The sequence below is a fragment of the Leptosomus discolor genome, chromosome 5, assembly GCF_034619465.1.
Source record: "Leptosomus discolor isolate bLepDis1 chromosome 5, bLepDis1.hap2, whole genome shotgun sequence".
NCBI classification, from domain to species: Eukaryota; Metazoa; Chordata; class Aves; order Leptosomiformes; family Leptosomidae; genus Leptosomus; species Leptosomus discolor.
In genome coordinates, this window is record NC_141395.1 from 41,843,346 (window position 1) to 41,866,014 (window position 22,669).

Below are 22,669 nucleotides of genomic sequence, written 5' to 3' on the forward strand. Positions count from 1 at the left end.
AGGGGGATAATTTTTAAAGAATATATCACGTTCCCTTCACAGAGGGCTTTTCGTGACTTAACTCTCTCTCCATAGACCAGAGGTTGCACTTTGGCAGCCCTTGGGGCCAGTAAGCTCCTGAAAAGCATGGCAAAGGTGAAGAATGATATAAATGCTGCTGGTGAGTCTGAGGAACTCGCTAATGAGTATGAGACAAGAGCAGTAGGTAAGTGCGTTCTTTAAGTCCTTTAGAAATTTAATAGGAGGGGTCATAGATCAGGAAATTGTTTCCCTTCTTGGAACATTACTCGTTTTAATGATCTCTGGGTCTGGTGTGTGCTGATGATTGCATAGTAATGTTTTTATTTTGTGCAAAGCAAAACTGACAACCTTGCTGGCTTTGTTCAGCAAAGTGCAAGGCAAGATAATTCATTCAGTTTGCCTGAAATGCTGCCCAGAAATCCAGCCTGAATTTTAAAGATGAGAAATGACATCTCAAAAGGAGGCAGAAAGAAAGCTTTATTTGGAAAACTAGATATCCAACATTAAATGCTTCCCTTTAATGTCAGAATGTGTTTTTACTGCATGGAAATCTCTTCCACACCATCTGTTCCAAGTAGAAACTGTGTGTCCTGTCTAATCAGCTTGTCTCCAAAAGTGGGTGTTGTGGGTTTTTTTGGGGGGTAGAGAATTCCTTTCATTGCGAAGAGAAGCTACCTAACTCTAATGGCAAGGCTGAAGAAGAAGGATGCCCAGGAGTGGGCAGGAGAATATAGAATAAGAGAAGCTTTCTGCATGAGTTCTGGTAACATTCAGGTTAAGAAAAGCCGCCCTTCAAATTTGCAGGAGTACTTTTGGGGCATGACAATACATTGCAGGTAAGAAGTGGATTGAATTCTGAACTGCAAAATCATATACTTTCTTTATTCTAAGATGACAAGCAATACTGTTGCTCATCGGGAATGCAGATCTAGCTTGCTTATTTTTCTTCCTTTGTATGACCTTCAGTTTCTCCTGCTGTAAGGACTGTGGATAGTTCAGAATTGAGCCCTACATCTCATGTGCTGAAATGACCAATAGTTTCTTATGTAATGAGGGTAATGAGTGACAGGAGAGTAGAGGGATGTTCGTTTTTTTTTTTTTTTTTTAGGACTTCCATTTCCTGAGCAATAATGCTGATGTTTCCTCAGTGTCTAGTTATCCTGCAAATTATTCAGAGAAACATGCAAATGAAAGCCAGCACAGTTGGCAGATACCAGGGCAGGGTTTAATTTGTAGCACCCACAACTTGCAAATTTAAGCTTACCAGTGATGCACCCGGTGGAGCAGGACTTTGGTTGCTAACCTTGGAAGGAAATACCTTATGGTGTTGCCTCTAGGCCTTTATTGCAGGTTGTAGCCTTGTTCTCTCACCTGATGCAGAATACAGTGGGTCTGTAACTGCATTACTGCCCAGCTATCTGCTGTCACTACTGTAAATCAGATTAGGTGACAGGTAAAGTGTAATAGCCCAGCAGATTGAATAGGGAAACCGTAGAAATGTTGCTGAAAAGGTCTTCTGGAGGCCTCTAGTCCAATTTTCTTGTTGAGGTGGTGTTACTACCAGTACTAAATCAGTTCAGTCATGGCTCCATTGAGCCAAATCTTGAAAATCTCCACAGATGGGTATTGTTTTATTGTTCCTGAAAACATATTTTTTCCTTTTCATACAATCATAGACTGGTTTGGGTTGGAAGGGACCTTGAAGACCATCTAGTTCCAGCCACCCTGCCATGGGCAGGGACACCTTCCACTAGACCAGGTAGCTCCAAGCCCCATGCAGCCTGGCCTTGAACACTGCCAGGGAGGGGGCAGCCACAGCTTCTCTGGGTAACCTGTGCCAGTGCCTCACCACCCTCACAATGAAGAATTTCTTCCTAATATCTGATCTAAATCTCCCCTCTTTCAGTGTGAAACCGTTACCCCTCATCCTATCACTACACTGCCTGATCAAGAGTCCCTCCCCATCCTTCTTGTAGGCCCCCTTTAAGCACTGGAAGGCTGCTAGAAGGTCTCCCTGGAGCCTTCTCTTCTCCAGGCTGAACAACCCCAACTGCCTCAGCCTGTCCTTGTAGGGGAGGTGCTCCATCTTCGTGGCCCTCCTCTGGACACGCTTGAGCAGGTACATGTCTATCTGTGGACTCCAGAGCTGGACCCAGCACTGCAGGGGGGGGTCTCACCAGAGCAGAGCAGAGGGGGAGAATCCCCTCCGTCAACCTGCTGGCCACACTGCTCTTGATGCAGCCCAGAATACAATTTGGTTTTTTGCAAGTGCACGTTGCTGGCTTATATTCAGTTTTTTTCATCCACCAGCACCCCCAAATCCTTCTCCGCAGGGCTGCTCTCGATCCGCTCATCCCCCAGCCTATATCTGTGCTTGGGATTGCCCTGACCCAGGTGTAGGACCTTGCACTTGGCCTTGTTGAACTTCATGAGGTTTGCATAGGGCCACCTCTCCAGCCTGTCAAGATCCCTCTGGATGGCCTCCCTTCCCTCCAGTGTGTCAACCACACCACTTTTCTGGGGCTACTGGATACAGATTGACCTGTTGAACTTAAGCCTTATTTTTATTTGTGTGTATATGAGCAAAGCTATTTCACTGTCCACAAGTGGCACGAGACCACACTGAAAATACCTTGCTTGTTACCAGAAAGTAGCTCCTACTTCATAAGGCAAAAACTGCTTAAATAGACTTTCTTAAAGGTATATACATCCCTCAGGCCTGACTATTTAGCAATACACTAAGAAGTGAACAGGTCCCATTGAAGTCTGCCTGTCAAGATGTCCGCTTATTGTAGCGTATGTGGTAACACCAGCTGAAAGCATTGCTGTATGTGTGCGTCCTCAGTTACAGTGACACAGCTGTTTGTGAAATGCCTGGGAAAATGCTGTTGGAGGAAAGAGCTTCTAGTGAAGCCTGGTGTGTTTTATAAGAGGCTGGATTGCTCTTCAGCGTGTTGTGCTGTGTCACAGATACATTAACAGAACTACCTTTGAGTGGGAAGCATCCAGAGCTGGAAAGAGAAATAATTTTTCCCTCTGTGTGCATTGTTAGTGGCAAAAATCTGTGGGCAGAATAAGATGCTCATGGCTCTTCTGAACCAACTATGTTTGCAATGCATTTCCCCGTGAAAAAGCGTCAGATTCTGCCCTTAATGTTCAACCGTACTGTTCATATGGGACTACTGAGGCTGACTATAAGTCATTAGATCAGTGCTAAATGAATGAAAAGGGTGAAACAAGCACATATACTGAGTCATTTGAGTAGGAGTTCACATTTTTTTCCTCAATTTTTTGGTGCAGAACTCAACTGAATGGTATCTCTGTGTGAGCTGATTTAGTATTAGTTTTCCATTCAGACATAAATTCTGTTTGAAAGCTTAATACATGCAAGTGACGTTGTAAAGCAATGCATGTGTTTTACCATGCTGAAAATGTGGAGAGTTCTTATATCTGCACGCTTTAATATTACAAATATTATACTTCGGAAGTCACTGAAGACAAGCTGGTGGGAAATTGAGTCTGAAGTTGAAGCTCACTGTGGGGCTGCTTCTTTCCACCAGAGCTCTTCACAGAGTGCTACAGCAGTGATGAAGATCTAGCTGAGCAGCTGCTGACCTATTCCTGTGAAGCCTGGGGAGGGAGCAATTGTCTGGAACTAGCAGTGGAAGCTAAAGACCAGCAGTTCATTGCACAGCCAGGGGTGCAGGTAATATCAGTGAAAAGGAGCACAGATTATTCTAACTCTTGTGATCTGGGTAGCTTAAAAAGTGAATATTCTTGCTATGAAAATTCTATATCCACTTGAACAGTCTGTGAAAGGCCAATGCTCGGACACTGTCCTCGTGGAAGTGAGAGCCTCTGGGTGAGGTTTCCCAGCCCTGTGAACGCTGAGCTTTGCATGGTGGCCATGTAGCTGTGTCCTGCAGCATGTTCACAGAACCAGTGCCTGCAATGCTGTGAAATGCATCCCAGAGAGCATTGACAGTGGCTGGTGGGGAACAAGGTGTGTGGCTCCTCTTCTTGAAACAGGACATGGCTGATTTGCCCACAAATGCTAAGTTAGAGTGGAAGATCTGGAGCTGTAAATCATAGTGAGGTGGATGATAAAGACTGCCTGCAGTGACTTCTCCCTTGGCACAACACCCATGTATGCACAGTATAGATATACTGCCTAGTATAAAGTACCTCATAAATCAGGCCAGGTCCTTCACAGCCTCATTTTGAACTCCTTATGTAGACTAGGGATGGCTGGACTAAGGAACCAGCATACAGTTACTGATGCAGAACGCTTTATTGTTGAAACAGGAATTCCAGTTATTTTGGTTGAAATCTTTAGGTTTTAGGGTAGGTTTTTTACTAACTCTAATGTCTTCTAATAGCATTCCTAGGTTATTTTGTTGCTGTTAGAACAAATGAGGATATTTTCTTTTCCCCTGCAGAATTTCCTTTCCAAGCAGTGGTATGGAGAGATTTCAAGAGATACTAAGAACTGGAAGATTATACTGTGTCTGTTCTTTTTCCCTTTATTAGGCTGTGGTTTCATCTCATTCAGGTAATTAACTGCCTTCTCATTAGCAGAAGCAAAGCATGTCAATTAATCATAGAATCATAGGGCAATTCAGGCCAGAAATGACCTCTGGAGATCATCCAGTCCAACCCCCAGCTCAAAGCAGGGTCAGCTAGAGCAGGTTGCCCAGGACTCTGTCCAGTTGGGTTTTGAGTATCTCCAAGGATGGAGACTCCATAGTCTGGGGACATAGTCTTCCACTCTGGGGAACATGTTCCAGTGTTCAATCACTCTCAAATAGAGATATTTAATGGCTGAAAGAGCTTTTGACTGATCATGTCCTCGCTCTGATCTGGAGTTCAGGTGTGCCAATTTACTTATGTGCCTGAAGTCAGTGGATGCAGAATAATGTTACCTTTAAAGTAATGCCCTGTGCTAGACTTTGCACCTTTCTCATTTTCACTTTGATGAAGAGCCCAAATGTTTCCAGGCATAAAAGCTATGCTTTGAGACCTTTTCCCTCTTTTAATTCCTCAGGAAAAAGCCTGCGGAGAAGAGTAAGAAACTCATCTTGTATTATGTGTCTTTCTTCACTTCTCCATTTGTGGTCTTCTCCTGGAATGTCATCTTCTACATTGCTTTCCTGTTGCTCTTCGCCTATGTGTTGCTTATGGATTTCCAGAAGGAACCTACTGTCCTGGAGATAATCCTTTACGTGCTGGTCTTCATTCTGCTTTGTGATGAAGTGAGACAAGTAGGCAGCGCTTGCAAACCAAAAATGTTTAGTACTAGATTAAAAGCCTTGTGATTTTCCTCTCCTAGTAGCATAAGGCAGTGCAGGCTGCTTCTGAGTCACAGGGGAACCGCTTCTTGGGAGAGTTCAGGCAACTCAAAGCACAATGAATTTTTTTTTTTTTTTCCTCTGGTGTTCATTTCCTACTTGTGCCCCAATAGCTGCAGTGTCCATGCACCAAGAGGAATGTGCATTGACTTTGAGGCTGTGTGTATGAGCTGATGCCAGTGGAGATATTTCTCAGGATTGCTTGGCTCAGATTGCCAAAGCAGTGGAGACTAGGAGGTTCGATTTAACTTATTTATCTGGGTGCATACCTCCTAAGTCAAGTGATTCCTGCCTCCTGCATCTCTTCTCTACATCCCACCCTCTTTCTCTTTTTTTTTCTTTTGATGTAGCAACATGTCATTACATATTTCTGTTAATCTTTTAATCATAAATACAGTTTTTGATAGTTTCACGTAGTACTAAGGACCAGCTTTGGACTGCCTGCATTGCTTGTTCTGGTGTGGTGTGGGAAGAATGTGTGGGACAGCCAGCCACACAGTTAGTGTTCTTCTCACTTCATATGTAAGGGGACATATGAAATATGTTGGTTTTCAGGCAAGCTAGTCTCTACCAGTCTGTGTTCAGAATAGTGGGAAGATGCTGGGGAAATCAGAAGAGAATTGGGTGTATGGTTTTAGTGCAGTGCTGCTTGCTTATTGTCCTGTAACACATTGGTCTCCACATGAGTGGTTGTGGGTGATCTGCTGGATCAGACCACCCTGCAATTGCATTACTTACATGAGCTCAAATGACATTCCTGAGTGTTGATGCTACTGTGCTCAACTTGCTGTGTGGTCTTTTTCCTTTTTAATAGTCAAGGTGATACCCTGTTTAAAACAACTTTTAAAGTAAAGTAAGGAAAATGAGGGAAAAGTAAAAGGCTGTTGCAATGAAAACACTAATGGAGTGTTTGTTTCTGCTGATTTAGGTTCTGGTGTCTCTGGACTTGTCCTTGCACTTCCCATGTGTACCCAGCAAAAGTCCTGGGGAAAGCTTTAGGCATAGAAACATTTTTTCCTACCAATGTCACTATTTCTCACTATCCTGAGCAGGCAGAGCAGCTTCAGATACCAGTAATCCCATTAATAGCTGGTGGCCAGACTGTACCAATTTGATTGTGGGAGCGGAGGCAGCTAAAACAGAGACTTTACTGAAGATTTCAAGTTATCTTAAGCCAGTGTCCTGGCTTCAAACTTATTTTGTTAAGGAGCAGAACATAGAGCAGTGTCCCAGTCCTCTAAGCTTCTCAGGAAACTTTCTCCCTGGCTTCCTCCGAGACAGATTGTGTGCACATTGGTCTAACTCTGCAGTGAAAGTAGTGTCTGTGTCCTTAATATTTAAAAAACAAAGAGGAATGTCTCAGATTTTGTTTTCACATCAAAGGAAAAATATGAGTAATATTGTCTGGGGTCCACCTGTAGCTGCTGCAGTCAGATAACTGGTTTTGAAATCAACCCTCTGATTAGAGTGGCGTGTCTGTGGAAGTGGTAGCTACTTAGATATTGTTCCAAATTTAAAGCAGATTGTTTCACTCTTCAGGAGAACTGAACTGTATCTGAACCTTAAGCCACTGGCTCAGCCCTGTTTTCATGTCTGATGGTCCTAGAGATTTTTAACTAGCCAGAGCTACTTTCTCATATCCTATTTAGAGCTGTCATGGCAATAGTGAAATCGGAGATGCCTTTTTCCTGCTATCTTCTTAGCCACATGGATGTAGACTCCAGCCAGGTGAGTGGGTAGACTTGTGGGGTGTGCAGGAAAGTCCTGTTTTCTCAAATAAAGAAGGAAGCTGGGCAGAACCTCTGTGCACATTAACTCTTAGCAGTGGGAACTTTCTTGATGTTTGAAGGACCGAACTGCATTGCAGTCTTGGTTGTTCTCAACCTGTTTACGTGCATCTGCTCCTTTTCTCTGTTATTGTTTTAGACCAAAACCTGTTCCTTTCCTCCATCCACAATTGTGCCCTGAATAGAAGAGGCATCAGGCTTAAGCCTGCTGCATTTAATACAGCTGTAGTGCAGTGACATGCTTATTGCTTTGTGAAAGACGTGTGGACCATATATGTCTAGCTGTTCCCATAAAACACTGCTTCACTGTCATGTATAGCAAGACAACTTATGTTTGATTTAGGGAGTTACTAGACAGAAACAACCTGATGTCATGGGTGTCAGGCATGTTGTCCCCACTCAGTACTAACCTTTGCTACCTTAAGTAGTAAGAAAGGTGTGTGTGCGTGCGTGTGGGGGTGGGTCCCAAGATGCTGAAATAGTGTCTGGTAGTATCTTGAGCCTGACACACTGGTAGCTGCCACAACTGTCCATCTTTAGCAGTGCATTCCATCACGTGAAGAAAATGCAACAATTGTGCAACTGGAATAGCGAAGTGGGGTTCTCTACTTACAGCTTCTGTGTTTAGAAGAAAAGTCCCCTTGATATCTGTTTCCCATAAAAGTACTGAGAGCAGAATTGCCTTCCTTGGATATGCCAGTTATAGAGATTTGCTCATCAGTAGTCTACTAAGCTTTGATTATTTCAATGAACATTGAAAAGACTTATGATCAGGGACTCGGTCTATTTCTTCAGGCCTGGCAGAGATTTCTCCTGGTTAAGCTACTTGTCCTGATGAGTCACCTCTGAATTGGATCCAGAAGTTTGTTCCTGCACAAACTTTGGATCCATGGTGCGGCACCAGACAGTCTGGGAATGGGCAGAGGTTCTCCCTAGACTTGCAATTCAGAAATAGAGAGCCAGGTCATTAAAAGAAAAAAATAAATTAAATCTTTGATCAAAAGTATGTGCCTGTAGCCAGGACAGATTACTGAATGAGCTCTGTGAAGAAAGAGGAGCCACAATACTTCAACTGCCCCAAAACAGTGACCCTTCTGCCTAGCCCCAGTGTTTGTTTCATTTGCTCTTAGTGGGTCACACCAAGACTCCTTTGTCCCATTTGGCAGCAGTTCTGCTGGAGCATACCATGATCTAGCCTGAGGTCCCCTGGCAGCATGCGTATGAACATGTGAGCACTAAGTCCATCAGTCTTGGCTCTCATCAGGACTCTCATTCCTCTCCCCATGCACAAGCACCCGAGTGGTTGGGTTACGTCCTTTGAGCACAGTAACCCGCACTGCGGTGCAATGTTTGTGTCACCTATGTGCTTAACTGCTTTCAGTGCAATAGCATTAGCTTAGGACATCTGGAACTGCAGGAGAAAATGTGTTAAGGAGCTCTAGACAGAGAAAATCATGGTAGTCCTATTAGAAGTTAATGGTAAAAGCATGTTGCCAGTAGTTTCTGGCATTACTGCTTATACCAAAAACTCTGGTTTTGGGGAAATTAAAAGCAATCTGAGCTCTGGGGTGCCTATTATATGTGAAAACAAAAATTAATTGGGCAAGGAAACAATCCTTACTATTGCAGTGGGTGGAATATTTACCCATGAGGACATCCACTGGGGAGAGATGAGGGGAAGATGGATGAGCTCCCTGTATCACTGACCAGTGCGGTGTGGTGGTTACTTTCTGCTCTTTTTCCTTCCCAGTGGTACATGAATGGCAGTAAGTATTTCTCAGATCTGTGGAATGTTATGGATACACTAGCAATCTTCTACTTCATAGCAGGGATTGTGTTCAGGTGAGTAGTATGTTTTCTTGTGGCCATGTTATGGCTTTGCTTCTTTTCTGGGTTTTGACTGCAACCTGTAATGAGATTTTGGGAAATGCTGTGTTTGTGAAACTCCCTGTTCTTTATGAAGGCCACAAATACTGTCAAGCCTTGACTCAAAATCTGTAAAGCAAATAAAGCAACAAAGTGATTAGGGAACATCTACATGCAATATTTTCTTCCTTTTTTTTTTAATATTTTCTTCCTTTTTTTTTTTTTTTTTTGGTTGTTGTTTAATGGAAGTTGAGGCTATCCCTGGAGTCAAAGATACCTTTCCTAAACTCAGATCTTTCTGGGCCAGTGGGACAGCACTTATTAATGCTTAAGTTTGGGTGAGCATGTTTAGAAGATGGTGATTGAAATAGGCTTAGGTTTCATAACAGTGCTTTCAAGACTGGCTATCTAGAGCATATCAGCCAAAATTGCAGGATTAGATGGTTAATATCTCAGACAGTCAGAAGTTTTGGGATATTCCCTGACTGCTGTTATTGACTATTTAGTATAGTAATCTGGACTCTGAGCTTTAGTGTGCTGTATTTAAGGGGACTGTAAATGTACCTACAATAGTCTAACACAATGCCATTAGCTCACATAAGCTGTTTTACATGAATGGGTGAGTTAACAACCATGACAAAGAAATGAAGGGAACACATTTTACAGTATAATTGTTCAGTCAACTGTAACTTAGATCTTGTTGCCTCAGCGCAGCAGAGTGGCCATTGCACTGATGTTTTTGGAGGCCTGTGGGAATAGCTAAAGTTACAAGATTTCCTTGCTGTTAATAGTTTTAGAGAGGAAGAGGAGATGCAACAATGATGTAGCTAAGACAGGAAGGGTGTAAACAAGGTGCATGTTAACCAGTTCTACCACTTGTCATCAGGTGGGAGTGGGTGGGAGAGGGCATGGGGCCCTGGATAGCTGTGCTCTGGTTTCCAGTTACTTTCCACTCCCCGTTTCAGTGTATTTTTACTGGACTTCTGCATGCTTTACCCAACACTTCTCTTCATTTTCTTTTACTGTCTCCATCAGGCTTCACTCATCTGATGAAAGCTCTTGGTATTCTGGGAGAGTCATTTTCTGTTTGGACTACATAGTTTTTACTCTGAGGCTGATCCATATTTTCACAGTTAGCAGGAATCTAGGACCCAAAATTATTATGCTGCAGAGGATGGTAAGATTCTAGCAGCTATTCAAGAGAGTCTAAATAAATGATGTGATGCCTTGTTTTTCCTCAAAAGTGAAAGTCACCACTGTTCTGATGATGGCAGCAAGTTTTCTTCTTCTCTTACATCTGCTAAACAGGATTAATTAAGATTTAAATAGGACCTCATTGAGAGCAGGGCCTCTTTCCCTCTGCACAGCGGGAGAATAAAGATCAGGCTGAAGAATAGGAGGGAATTTGTTTCTTGGTAGGTTTTGTCTTACATGTCTCAAATGTTTCAGTGGTATATTCCATCACTCTTATTGCTCACATGAGCATTCCCAAACAATAAATGGTATAGGAGGAGGATTTCTGTCTCCCACTGCGTCCATCACTCACATGAGTAACTGGAGAAGCAGGTCGTGAGTGGCCTAGCTGATTCTGTCCATTGTAGCTAGAGAGGATGTTTGTTAGCAGACTGGGAAAGGAAAAGAGTAATAGGAAGAGAGTGGAGAGGAGAGATGGCTCTCTGTAAGTATGGGTATGAGGTGCATTGGAGGGCTGGACTATGTCTGCTTGAATCTTCTTTCCAGTGATACCTCTGCATGTGCACACACACACACATATGTACTCTAAAGAAAAGAAATTTGAAGTGCACCTAACATAGGGAGCATTTGGAGGTTTCCCCTGTCTTTCTGCATTTCTGCAGTGGTTGGATTGTCTTGTGCCACAGCAAAGGAGTGGCATGTATGAAATTTAAAAACCAGCTGTGTGGTGACAATAGGAGCAACAGCGTGGTCTGCAGCTTACCCCGAAAACCTTTGTTTTGCCATGTACCACTGCTGCAAAGCTTAATTTTAGAGATTACCTGGTCCTAGGGTGCCTTATGCTATGGAAGCAACAACACAGGATTGCTTCCTGTACATCCTTCTCTTGTTTGGCTCTCTTCAAAAGGGCTGAGGTTTTTGAGTAAGTCTAACAATAAAGATGCTTGGGGCTAGTGGAAGGGCAGATCTTGGTGGAGGTTGGTCTGCAACAAATGGGGAAGCTCAGCTGGGGTATTACCAGTCTTCAATTGTATATTGTTAGAGCTAGAAATTCATGGACTACAAATGCTGGTTTGAAGCCATCCAGGGTGGCATTTTTGGAAATGGTGACTGCTTTCACTTGACACTTGTCTACAGGGTCTGCAGCTATGTTTGCTGCATAAATAGTCTTTGTATCTGGATCTGGTTTTTGTGGGTGGAGACTGTCTGATGCCAGGGGGACATCCTATATTCTGAAATGTGCCTTGGTTTTATGGTTGCATAAACATTTTTGAAGTTCCCTGAGTGGGAATTGTCAATTATTTGCATGTGCATGTGTTGGTGACTGTAAATTTGTGGAGCAGTGATCTGAAAACATCCATTAGAATGGTGCTAACTTGTCTTGGCTTTCCTAATATTATTTTTCCACCCAAATATTGAATTAGGGGGAAAAAAAGGCAAGTGTGGCTTGCAACACACATGCAGTTGGGCTCTGATGCATTTGCTTATTGTCTTTTTCAGATGATAGATGTCTTCTTCTTCCTCTTCCTCTTTGCTGTGTGGATGGTGGCCTTTGGTGTGGCCAGGCAAGGCATCCTGAGGAAGAATGAGCACCGCTGGGAGTGGATATTTCGCTCTGTCATCTATGAGCCATACTTGGCTATGTTTGGCCAGTACCCTGATGACGTTGACGGTACCTATCTTCTGTGAGAAGCTCTCCTGGGTGGGTGGAAGGCTCTATCCTTTCAGTGTTTGTCCAAGCGTCTGTTGAACCCTTTCCTCCAAGCAGCAGCAAGGCAAGGTTTTATGGCTGATGGGGAGGCAGGGAAGGAGGCAGCCACACATATTGTGGTTAATGGCAGTACCTAGGGCTGGACCCAAGAGAAAGAGGGGGAGAGGCATCACTGTTTTCTCTCCTCTCTCGCCCTCTGAGGTACCACCTACAACTTTGACCGCTGCACCTTTTCTGGGAATGAGTCCAAGCCTTTGTGCGTGGAGCTGGATGCCAACAACCAACCCCGCTTCCCAGAGTGGATTACCATCCCCCTTGTCTGCATTTATATGCTTTCAACTAACATCCTCCTTGTGAACCTGCTCGTGGCCATGTTTGGGTACGTAATAAAGGAACAATAACTTGCTTGTGATCTTTGTATCAATATTCCTCTGAGAAAGGGAATTCAGTCTTGGAAAACAGGAGGAAGCCAGGCCTTGGACTCTGCCTGTATCTTTTGCAGAGGAATTGCTGAAAGTAGTAGGGTTCCCAGCTTGGGAAAAAGTGAAGAGTGGTGTGGGAGGGTGAGCAGAGGCAAGGTTATTCAGCATTTCTGACAGCAGTCTGATCAAAACTAGTACAACCTTGGGGGTGGATAGCTACCTGTCCTTTTACTACTTCTCTAAGCATCCTTTGCACACTAGGCTTAGTACAAATGCCTGTGGTTCACACAGGGGGGTGAAAGCCTGGTCAGTGCTTTACCAAGTGTGAGCTCCTGAACAACTGACCTTGCTAGACTGAATAAACGAGTTGTTATTGCAGTCTTTTCATGACACTCTGGTTTTATTAACCAGAACAGCTGTGTGGTGATGACAGGTGTGTTACTGCTCTGGTGCACCTGCTATTTATTGTTCTGACTTTATACCACAGGCAATGGGCTGCATCTCCTTGGGACATACACAAGGACTTTGTCTTCAAAAATACCATCACCTCTGTTTTTACATGGTAATTTATCTGTTTGTGGGTCTACCAGTCAGGAGGCCTATTCTGGCATCTTGTGAGGTGTTACACCGTGCAGATGGATCAGACATCTGAAATGTGGTGCTGGTAATTGTGCTGACTGTATCACATAGCCAGCACTGATTTGCCAAATAAAAATAGTTGCTGTTTGCACTTTATCAAATATATATTGACTGTGTTGGGACCAGCAAGAGCAAACCATGACTGGTCCTCAGGGAAAAGTTTCCTCAGCTTCTTCCAGAGATCTTTGGTGTTTACACTGCAAGCTTTGACACAGAATTTGGTTAATAATGGGAAGTCCTTCGTATCAGGCTTCTGGAATGTGTTGCCCTCCTTCCTCTCTTCTGACTTGTGAATATAACCGGATTAGTACTGTGGCTTTGTTCTCCTTTCCGATCCTGCTTCTTTACTACTTTACACTTCCTTGCAGCCTAACAAAAATACTTCCAACCCCTGGGCATCATTCTTGAGGTCTGCTATATTTATTTTTGCATGTTTTGATGGTACTTTGGCAGTGACAGACTTGGCAGGAATTTGCTTTGGCAACAAGAGTATTTACAGGAACTACTAAGGGCTCATTTTTTGCCTCAAGAGGATCTCCCTTCTGAATGCCAGTGCCAATTTTTATGGGCCTGAGATGAGAGATATTAGAGTGATGAGTTGAGAATACCTCAGCTTTGGGATCTGCTCTCCCCTCTGCTCTGAACTTTCTTCCTATGCTGAGCTGGACTCCAAAGACAGTCAGAAATGTAATTTATGGCAAGGCAGCTAGGACTGGTGCAGCATATTTATTTATTGCACCTATGTTTTCCTAACTTGCACAGGGCCTGGGGACAGAAGATAATGCTTATACTCACTAGAAGGGGTGAAAGCAATTCACATTAATAAAGGAAGTATGACAGTAAGCCAGCTCTACCCTAGAAGATTTTGATATTTGTTAGAACACTTATTTTCATAGCATCTAATGGTAAAAGTTCTGGTTTATACAGTTATGCCAGCAAGAACCTAGGTTTTGTCAGTTCAGCTATTTTGTGGAAGGACCCAGCATGAATTCTCTAATGACACTCTTGGCACTTTGCATAGTTCATTTTAACAATAGAGTGAACAACTTAAGCAGGAGCACTGGATTGCACTGAAGTCAGGAAGCCCACTGGGCAAAAAGCAATTCCAGGTGGTTTTTTCATGATGCAGTTAGAAACGTGTGAAATCTGTGATGGCTCCTCCTATGACCAGTGTGTACATAGTATTTGTCAATCTTTAACAATGCTGATGTCTATCAGACACCAGTCCAATCAGTGTCTCTATATGTTTTGATTACAATTATATACTAATTTTAACAACAGAGAATCCAACTTTTTCTTTACATCCAGTATGCATTAACTGAAAAGGGTGAATGTTACATTTTAGAAACTTCTGCAATTGAGGGTTGTGTTTGTCTTCTAAAACAATAGATAATTTCCACCAGATGAAGATTGCAGCTTATCTCGTGTAAGGGTCTGTTAGGATCTCAACACAGACATTTTGGAAACATCTATCTGCTGTTTAACATCAACAATGAAAGGTCAGGCAGGCTGTGAGCTGTTTGCTCTTGTGGTTGTTCCTTTCCTAGGTTCGGACGGTGCTTAGTACAGCAGGTTTGATCCATGCCTGGAGCATTCTTCCTGCCTCCACTGAAAATCTCAGGAGCTTTTCATTTTTTGTAAATGTTCTATTTTTAGGGTTTGGTTGGTGGGGGTTTTTTGGGTGTGGGTTTTTTTTGTTTGTTTGTTTGGGGGTTTTTTGTTTATTTTTTGCTTAGAAAGAAGTTAGCTGATGAATTAATGAGCCAGAGCATCTTGCAAAGAAACATCCTGTTCTTATGTGTCTAGGCTGGAAGAAAATTGCCTAGAGCTAAGGTAGTGAAAGGATGTGGAGTATTTTCTCCCTTTTCCTAACTTTTCCAGTTTATTTGTAACTTCAGAGGATTTTTTTCTGCTATCTTAGTTCCTCCTGTTTTCAAATTTTTTCCTAAAAAGGAAGACAAACTCAATAACCTCCTAATCAGTAAAAATTAACAGCTCCAGAATGACTTTACAAAAACATGCCCTGGTATAATAAGGAGAAATGCTGTTACTTGGCTCCGAGGTGGAGTTCTTTTGGTGAATAACTAATGCCACATGTATTTTCTCTTTCTTCACCTGTTAGTTACACCGTTGGATCAGTACAAGAGAACAATGACCAGGTGTGGAAATTCCAGCGCTATTTCTTGGTCCAAGAGTACTGCAGCCGCTTGACTATCCCCTTCCCTTTTGTCATCTTTGCCTACATATTCATGGTGATGAGGAAATGTTTCAAATGCTGCTGTAAGAAAGAAAGTAGAGAGCCATCTATTTGTTGTGAGTTGGATTATTCCTTACTGCCTAAAAGTCAGCTCTTGTAGCAGGTGCATTGCAGCTCTTCCATGGCATATTGTGCTTAAACCAGGCAGCTAGTGTTTTGGTGGGAAATTTTCAAGGGCAACATAGACCTTGGAGGAAGCGGTTATAGTGGAAATAAGGAGCAGCTCATTCATGTTCTCTATCAAATGCAAATCCACTATGTTGCTGGAAATCTCTTTAGTAAGATGCAAATCAAAACCCCTGGCTGCTTTTCAGATGTAATCTTCCTTCAGTACTCGAGGTGCACTTCCTCTGGGATATGGGGAATTATACTCCTAACTCCTTATGCTAAAACTCCAACTGAGCATTGTTGTGATACCCACCCCTCAGTGGCTTTGGTTTTGGTATAGTTAGAGAGCTTTTGTGCTCTGCCATGGGACCTGCTCTACTTAAGTACTGTGCAGAGTTATCCAGTGCTTTCTTGTCCAAACCATTTTGAGGCAGAATTACCTCATGTATGTAAATTAAGTCTTCAAATTAATCTTATCGGTTTAAGGCTGCCTGTGCTGCTTCCTAACTTTGGAAGGGTTGGAGGTTTTTTTGTATTAGAGCACTGAACAAATTCATTCAGGCTGTAGCAACTGAAAGTAATTTTCATGGTCTGCATGGAAAATGTAAACCATCCCATTAGCATCTGGTAGTGCAATCTTCCTGCACTGTTACCCAGTGGCAGAGATCCCTGATCTTGCATGCTCTGAATGTTTAGATGACTAGTACAAGAGGTGGTCTTAGTCTGTGCTTGCCAGTCTGACTTCAAGAGTTGTGCTTCTTTTTGTCCTTCCATTACAATCTCCCAGTTGATACAGCTAGGAGATTCTAGGGCAGCCTAGTAGAGGACAGTCATCTTCAGAGGCTCTTCTGCCTGCTAGTGAGTGACTGAAAGAGAATAGAGTCGCATGGCCAAATGGGCAAACTGCCTCAAAAATGCAGGAGCGACCGAGTCGGTCCTTTAGCGATTTCCCCCTTATTTACTCTGTCAGAGGGCACAGACATGAATTGTTTTAACAAGCTTTTCCCTGCAACAAATGGAGTGCTTTCTCTTTTTTTTTTTTTTTTCCTGTGTGCCATTCAGAAGTAGAAGAGAGAGGGTAAGTTGAGTTAATTGACAGACTTATTCCCATCTGTCAGCAACCTGCCTGTTGCCCTGAAGCACAGGCTGGATTTGTTATTAGTTTAGGAGAAAGGTGCCTGCTTTGGGGTATAAAATTCCTTAGCACTGACTAAATCGTTCTGGCTGTCCAAATCACTGTTTTGTTTCCTTGCTGGGGAGGTTGTTTAACAGCAGGTATTTCTGCCAAAGTGAAGCATAGTTGATGTTGCAGTTCTAAAAGCAAAAGGAAGAATTAATTGGAGGCAGAATATCATTGTGGTTGAGTTGGTGACAGGAACTGAGAACTGCATGGAGAAAGAACACTAATGTGTTGGCTACTGCAAAATTCTGGCTTCCCCACTTAACTCATATGGAAATGGTTGGGATTTGGGTGCTTGAATGCTTGTTGGTATCTGGGAGAACAACTGAGGCTGTGTGAGGTCGGAAGATTACTGAGTGGAGGAAATGGGACTTCAGCCTTTTGCCAGCTGTGGGCTTCTTTTATCTCAGATAACTTGTTTTTATTAAAACCCCTGTGGCTTGTGCTGTACCGTTGGAACAGGATAAAATGCAGAAGTATTATCCTGGAGGATGGTTTGCTCTGTGTCACTTTAATTTACAGTATCAGTAGGAGATACTTTTTTAGAGAAGACAATGCTTCATCTTTTTGAAATATTTTAGTTCAATGTCATACAGTGTGGTTCTTAACATGTGTTACTCTTAATGATCCAATATGGGATAATGTAGAAACAAATAGAAAGCTCAAACCCAGATAGGAACTTTTTGGAATGTCCGATGCCTGTTGAAGCAGCTGCCATTTCACAAAGCACTCGTGTTAACCAAGATTCAAAAAATTCCAGAAAGATTTGTGGAGCTTGTTAGGGGGGTTTGGTTCTCTTTTTTTTTTTTTTTTTTTTTTTTTAACTAACTCTTGTTACCAGGAGCATACAGCAAAATGCACTAAGTCATGTTTATGAGCTGTGTCACAGTTGGGAAGTGGGGTTGGAAATGCTCTGGATGCAGAGAATGGGAATCATTAGCCTTTGAATGCGAGCACTAACCCAGCCCTTTTGCATTCTAGCATCTGAAAGACAATTAACTGAATCTAGCGTTGTTGTTTTTCTTCACACACATTTCCTAGGCTCAAAAAATGAGGACAATGAAATTCTGTCATGGGAAGCTGTCATGAAGGAAAATTACCTTGTCAAAATCAATACCAAAGCAAATGATTCATCAGAAGAGTACGTCTGCCCTTCTTTGTCTTCAGTCTTTTAACTTTCTGTTGAATATTTCTAGTGTAGGCAAGTTTTCAGCAGCTCTAAATATTTGCACACTAATGAGTAGATAAATAAACTCAGCATAAATGTGCCTTTTATTTTTATTTTTTAAGTAAAATGATGGGTTTTTTGTCCGCTCTGCAGACTGTTCAGAAATAGTTGATTGGGTGGTAAAATGCTAACAGCAATATTGCAAGGGTTAAAATGGCATATTATGCACACAGTAACTGCCTAGGTTACTGTGTTACAGTTACAATTAAACATGCTTGTTCCAAATGCTTGTCACACTATTTTTTCAAATTATTTCACCTTGCTGTGCTCGAGTCTTTCTATTTTTCCACCAGAGCAGAAAATGTCTTCCTATAGTGTTTTGAGATCTCATCATGGAAAGCAGTGCTATAGCTGACTAGTTTTGTAACATTAAAGGTTTAGATTGGACACTAGGAACAATTTCTTCACTGAAAGGGCTGTCAAGCACTGAAACAGGCTGCCCAGGGAAGGGAAGTGGAGGAGTCACCATCCCTGGAGGTATTTAAAAGACGTGTAGATGGAGTACTTAGGGACATGGATTAGTGGTGGGACTTGGCAGTGTTAGGTTTATGGTTGGACTTGATGATCTCAAAGGTCTTTTCCAACCTAAATGATTGTATGATTACACAGTTAGCAGAGAATATTTAGTTCTAGACCTGGAATATCAAGCATTCCCACAGCATCATTCTGTATGGAGGTCTGTACTTAAGAGAGTAGGAAAGACCTCTGGAGAGGGGAATGTGCTGTTTGGAACGGTGGTATTTGAAGTTTGGTGACTGACTACTCTTCTTTGACTGCCAGCCCATGACACTTTATCTTTGGGATCTGTCTCTGTGTTTTCAGAGTAGTAGTATAATAGGATAAAGAAATACAAAGAAAGCTAGAAAACAGCAACAGTAACCTCCTGTGTATGATGGCTTAATTTTTTAGCTAGATTCCAGCACTGTGAGTATTTCCTTAAAACAAATGTAAGGGAAGAGCTGATAAGAATGGGCAGGAAAGACCAGACTCTTCTGTGGCCCTATGCCCCTGCTGTGAACATTGCTGTCCACAAGTAAGTGTTTATATTAGGACTGCCCAGAGGCACCCAGCATTGGATAAGAAACAAAACAAATACAAAAAAATAGCTTTTATGCTGGAAGCAGAAGGGTCTTGACAAGGAAAATGGAATAGCACAGCACTAACAGTAATTAATATGTTAATATATTTCTAATAACAACCAAGGAGGATGAAACCCTGGTGTTCCCAAGCAGAGGTGTCTGCAGACAATCTGTTTTGTAACTGACCTCTGACTACATGCAAAGAGGGCAGTCTTCTGGCAGCTGCAGACTCTAATTGCTTTAGCTCCATTCTTTGGCCAAAGATGAGGTCTAGATCTCTTGTCTCCAGATAGACTTCTGAAAAGCAGTTCTGCATGGTTTTGCAAAGGGGGGAGACGGGTTAGCCAAGGCTTATCTGATACCTGGTCTCAGCCCTTTCTTCTGTGTCCTCTTTCTGTTTTCAGGATGGTGCATCGATTTAGACAACTGGATGCAAAGGTACTTGTGCTCTGCTTCTATCTGGTAAAGCAGGTAATGGTCTACAAGGAAAAGGAGCATTGCTGAGAGTCAAGTGTAGTCTTTGTTATGATTGCCAGGACTCCATTTTAATTGGGCTTTTTTAATGTGCTTCTTTGCACCTTTGATTCCATATGTAGCTTTATATTGTGCTGGAAAACGAAGTAGAAAGATGCTTGCTTAGCATTGGGGAATACTGAGAGTATTCTTTATTGGATGGAATAGAAGTAAACATAAATTCTGTTTTATAAAACTGCAATATTCTACTGCATAACAGGCCCGTGGAAACACTGATGGGGAAGAATATACTTAGTGTATACCCTTCTCAAACACACATTCTGTCAAGTTTAGCTTCTAGTGCTGAAGGCATGAGGTAATTTATCCTACTTTTTTGTTGTTGTTTAACCTCTGCTTATAAAATGAAGTGGCAGTTCAGATATATTGTGGCAAGCCTGGTGGTGCTTCAGATAGCACAGGCAACACCTGCTAGGTAAACAGAGGGTGCTTTATAAGTATTGCAGGGTAGGAAGACCTTTAATTATTATTAAAATGACCAATTCTTATCTGATAGACAGAAACTTACTGTGTTGAAGCAATATAAAGCTACCAATCTACTAGAGAGCACATCATTATCAGAATCGTCATACAAGTATACTTTTTATGACTGATACAGAGAAGACCTTCGCAATGGGTATTTCTGAGGCTTGATTGAATAAGGTATTTTGTTTCTGAAGGTGGGGAGTTGCTTTTGTGTGAACAGACTTTTTAGAAGTCCAAGGGTGAAAAGACCTACATATACTTCGAAGTACTTCTTTTTGACTGTCAAATAATTCAGATTGCAAAATTATAGCTTGCTTTCAAGACTGAAATGGAAATAGTGAGTGTGACCAAGTAATGTGTCTAGTGATGCTCCTCCTGGAACTGAAAGAAAACACAATAACCTTAATTCTCCACTGATAAGTAACACCCAAATTGTGCCTTGTATTCTCTGAGGGCGTACTTTACAACAAGCTCTTTTGTCTATTCATGCCTTCACCTTTAGTGACAGCAAGGTACTGAGGCCAGTGCTTAGGAGTAGTGCCCTTGAGAGCAAGGCAGTCCAGGGACATCTCACTGGCTCTTGCTTGAGATGATGTCCTAAAAACAAGTCTGAGGATGTAACTGAGTCCTAGGCATGAGCCTTGATCATGAGGTAAACTTGTCTTTAAACCTGATGCGGGTATCCCAAGGAATAATGGACTTCAGATATGGTCCAGGGAGGGTTTGAAGGCAGCTCCATGTGTCAGAATGAATGCTCCACAGCACTCCACTAATCTGCAGTCTCTGCTTTGAAAAGGAGCACAAGGAGATGGAGTACAGATGGGAGCTTGTAGCTGTCAGGATGCCTTCTTGTTAACTAGTGAAATATGTATGCATTAGGGCTTAGTTCATTAATTGTATTGATGAAAACTATAATTGGGAGTGTCCTTTCAAGCACTGTTGCATTTGGTGTAATATTTGGAGAGGCAATTACTCATTACTCATGTTACTTCTTAGCATTGCTTTCCTGTGGAAAGCAGTATTAACACTGCTTCATTTGCCACCACAGTGTGACTACTGAACAGAAAAAGCAGTCAGTTACTGCTTTTGAGGTAGTGGCTGGCATCCGCAGGGTAGCCAGGGAGGCAGGAGTTCAGATAAAGGGTTTTATGCCTGTTGTTGCTGATGCTGTATGGTGTTTTCTAGGTTATGTTCGTTCTAGGGTATTTTAAGGTACTTACTACTGCTTGCTTGTTTTGTTCTTTTCCTTTCCCTTCATCCTGAGCTGTGATCATCTGTTGGAATGGTTTAGACCAACTTTATGTAAACAAAGCTCCTTTTTTTTTTTTTTAATAATTTTTAAGCTCTCTGATTTGAAAGGCCTTCTGAAAGAGATTTCCAGCAAAATCAAATGAATGCAGCTGAAATCCAAGAGCAGCTACCTGAGCAGGGTAAGCCCTCTTTAAATCCGTTCTCTAACTTGAATAAGTTATCAGCATTTGCAATGTTCAGTAGGTATGTCTCTGGAAGAAGGTTTAGTATTAATTATTGATGCTTGTATTGATGTTGTCTAATATTGGAGACGAAATAAGAGCTAAATTTTCTTCCTTCTTTTTTTTTTTTTCCTGGAAAATACGATTTTCCATCTGGTATTTGTAACAATTTTTGGCATGGTTTAAAATATCTTGTTTTGCTCCCTTGCCTTTGAAAAACTGAATAACGCAAGGTTATTTTAGTTGTCTTTGTACTGGAGGCCCTCTGGAAAATTAGGAGCTGCTGTGCTGGATCCTTTACAGTTGGTTCATTTTAACTCTGAAGAACACAAAAACCAAAGAGAAAAGATATAACTGTGGGAAGGAATAAGGTTTCCTTTCTCACTGTCAAAGTGGGGCATTATGGTGTATCACTATACCCTTTATGTGTCTATACAATAAACTGTAGAGTGAAGAGTTGACCCAAAGTCCCTGGAGTTGCAGTTCGGTGTCCAGTCATGAGCCTTATGTCCTTTTTCATCAAGTTCTGCAGAAGAAGTGGGCTGGAGCCAAAGTTTCCAGTGGGATGTGGAAGCCAGACAGAATACGGATGGATGCAGAGAGCACTGTCGTCTTTAAAGACAGCAGGTTAAGAAGTGTAATTGTTGACAAGGGTAATCTGGACTGACTTGGTCACCCTGAACGTTAGAGCCTGGCTCCTTCTCCCATAGAGGATTTTTCTGCAAGACAACTTATACCTGTGCCAAATGTTTCTGAATTGGTTGTCTCAGCTATTTTCGGGGATAAATTCATATTCACTTGACCTGAAGTTCAGTGTAGTTATGTATGACTTGCAACCACCTAATAAAATCTACAAGGGTCACCAGTTACTGGCCTTTTTCTTGGATACAGTAAGCTCCAAGTCACCTAGAAAATAGGTTACAGAATAATGGAACTCTGGAGGTCATCTCGTCCAACCCTGCTCAAAATGGTGCTTGCTTAGATCAAAGGGAGCCGCAGTTTGGCTGAAAAATAGGTTGCAGTTCAGTAAGAAGAAATGCAAATTTTATTTACCTGTGAATTCCAGGCTACACAGGCCCAAAATGGGAGAAAATCTGATGAGACAGCAGATCTGCAGAAAATTGTCTGAAATGGAATATTAAATAGCTGGGGTTTTTAATCTGTGAGATGTACGGAGTAATCCTCCTGTGCTTATAGTGCAGTGAATCCTCTGTTGGATACAGCATCCAGTGTTAGTACTAGGCTTCAAGGAAGAGGATGGAGTGGCTGGAGAGTGTTCGGAACTGGAAGGAACTGGAAGTCTTGACAACACAATCTGTAGAAAGGAGCAAATGAGTTACAGTTAGATAGCCTGGGAAGAA

General features: G+C 42.2%; 1 protein-coding gene across 1 annotated transcript in view; it reads left to right on the forward strand.

Moving 5' to 3' along the window:
• TRPM8 (transient receptor potential cation channel subfamily M member 8) overlaps window positions 1-21,230 on the forward strand; it is a 42,281-nt gene extending 21,051 nt beyond the window's left edge. Inside the window, exons 13-24 of the mRNA XM_009954547.2 lie at window positions 76-205; window positions 3,582-3,727; window positions 4,461-4,573; window positions 5,066-5,282; window positions 8,907-8,998; window positions 10,058-10,199; window positions 11,717-11,888; window positions 12,129-12,306; window positions 15,111-15,301; window positions 17,575-17,674; window positions 19,245-19,278; window positions 21,180-21,230. Of these exons, the coding sequence (XP_009952849.1) occupies window positions 76-205; window positions 3,582-3,727; window positions 4,461-4,573; window positions 5,066-5,282; window positions 8,907-8,998; window positions 10,058-10,199; window positions 11,717-11,888; window positions 12,129-12,306; window positions 15,111-15,301; window positions 17,575-17,674; window positions 19,245-19,278; window positions 21,180-21,230 (1,566 nt within the window). The remainder of the gene's footprint in view (window positions 1-75; window positions 206-3,581; window positions 3,728-4,460; window positions 4,574-5,065; window positions 5,283-8,906; window positions 8,999-10,057; window positions 10,200-11,716; window positions 11,889-12,128; window positions 12,307-15,110; window positions 15,302-17,574; window positions 17,675-19,244; window positions 19,279-21,179) is intronic.
• The last annotated feature ends 1,439 nt before the right edge of the window (window positions 21,231-22,669 follow it).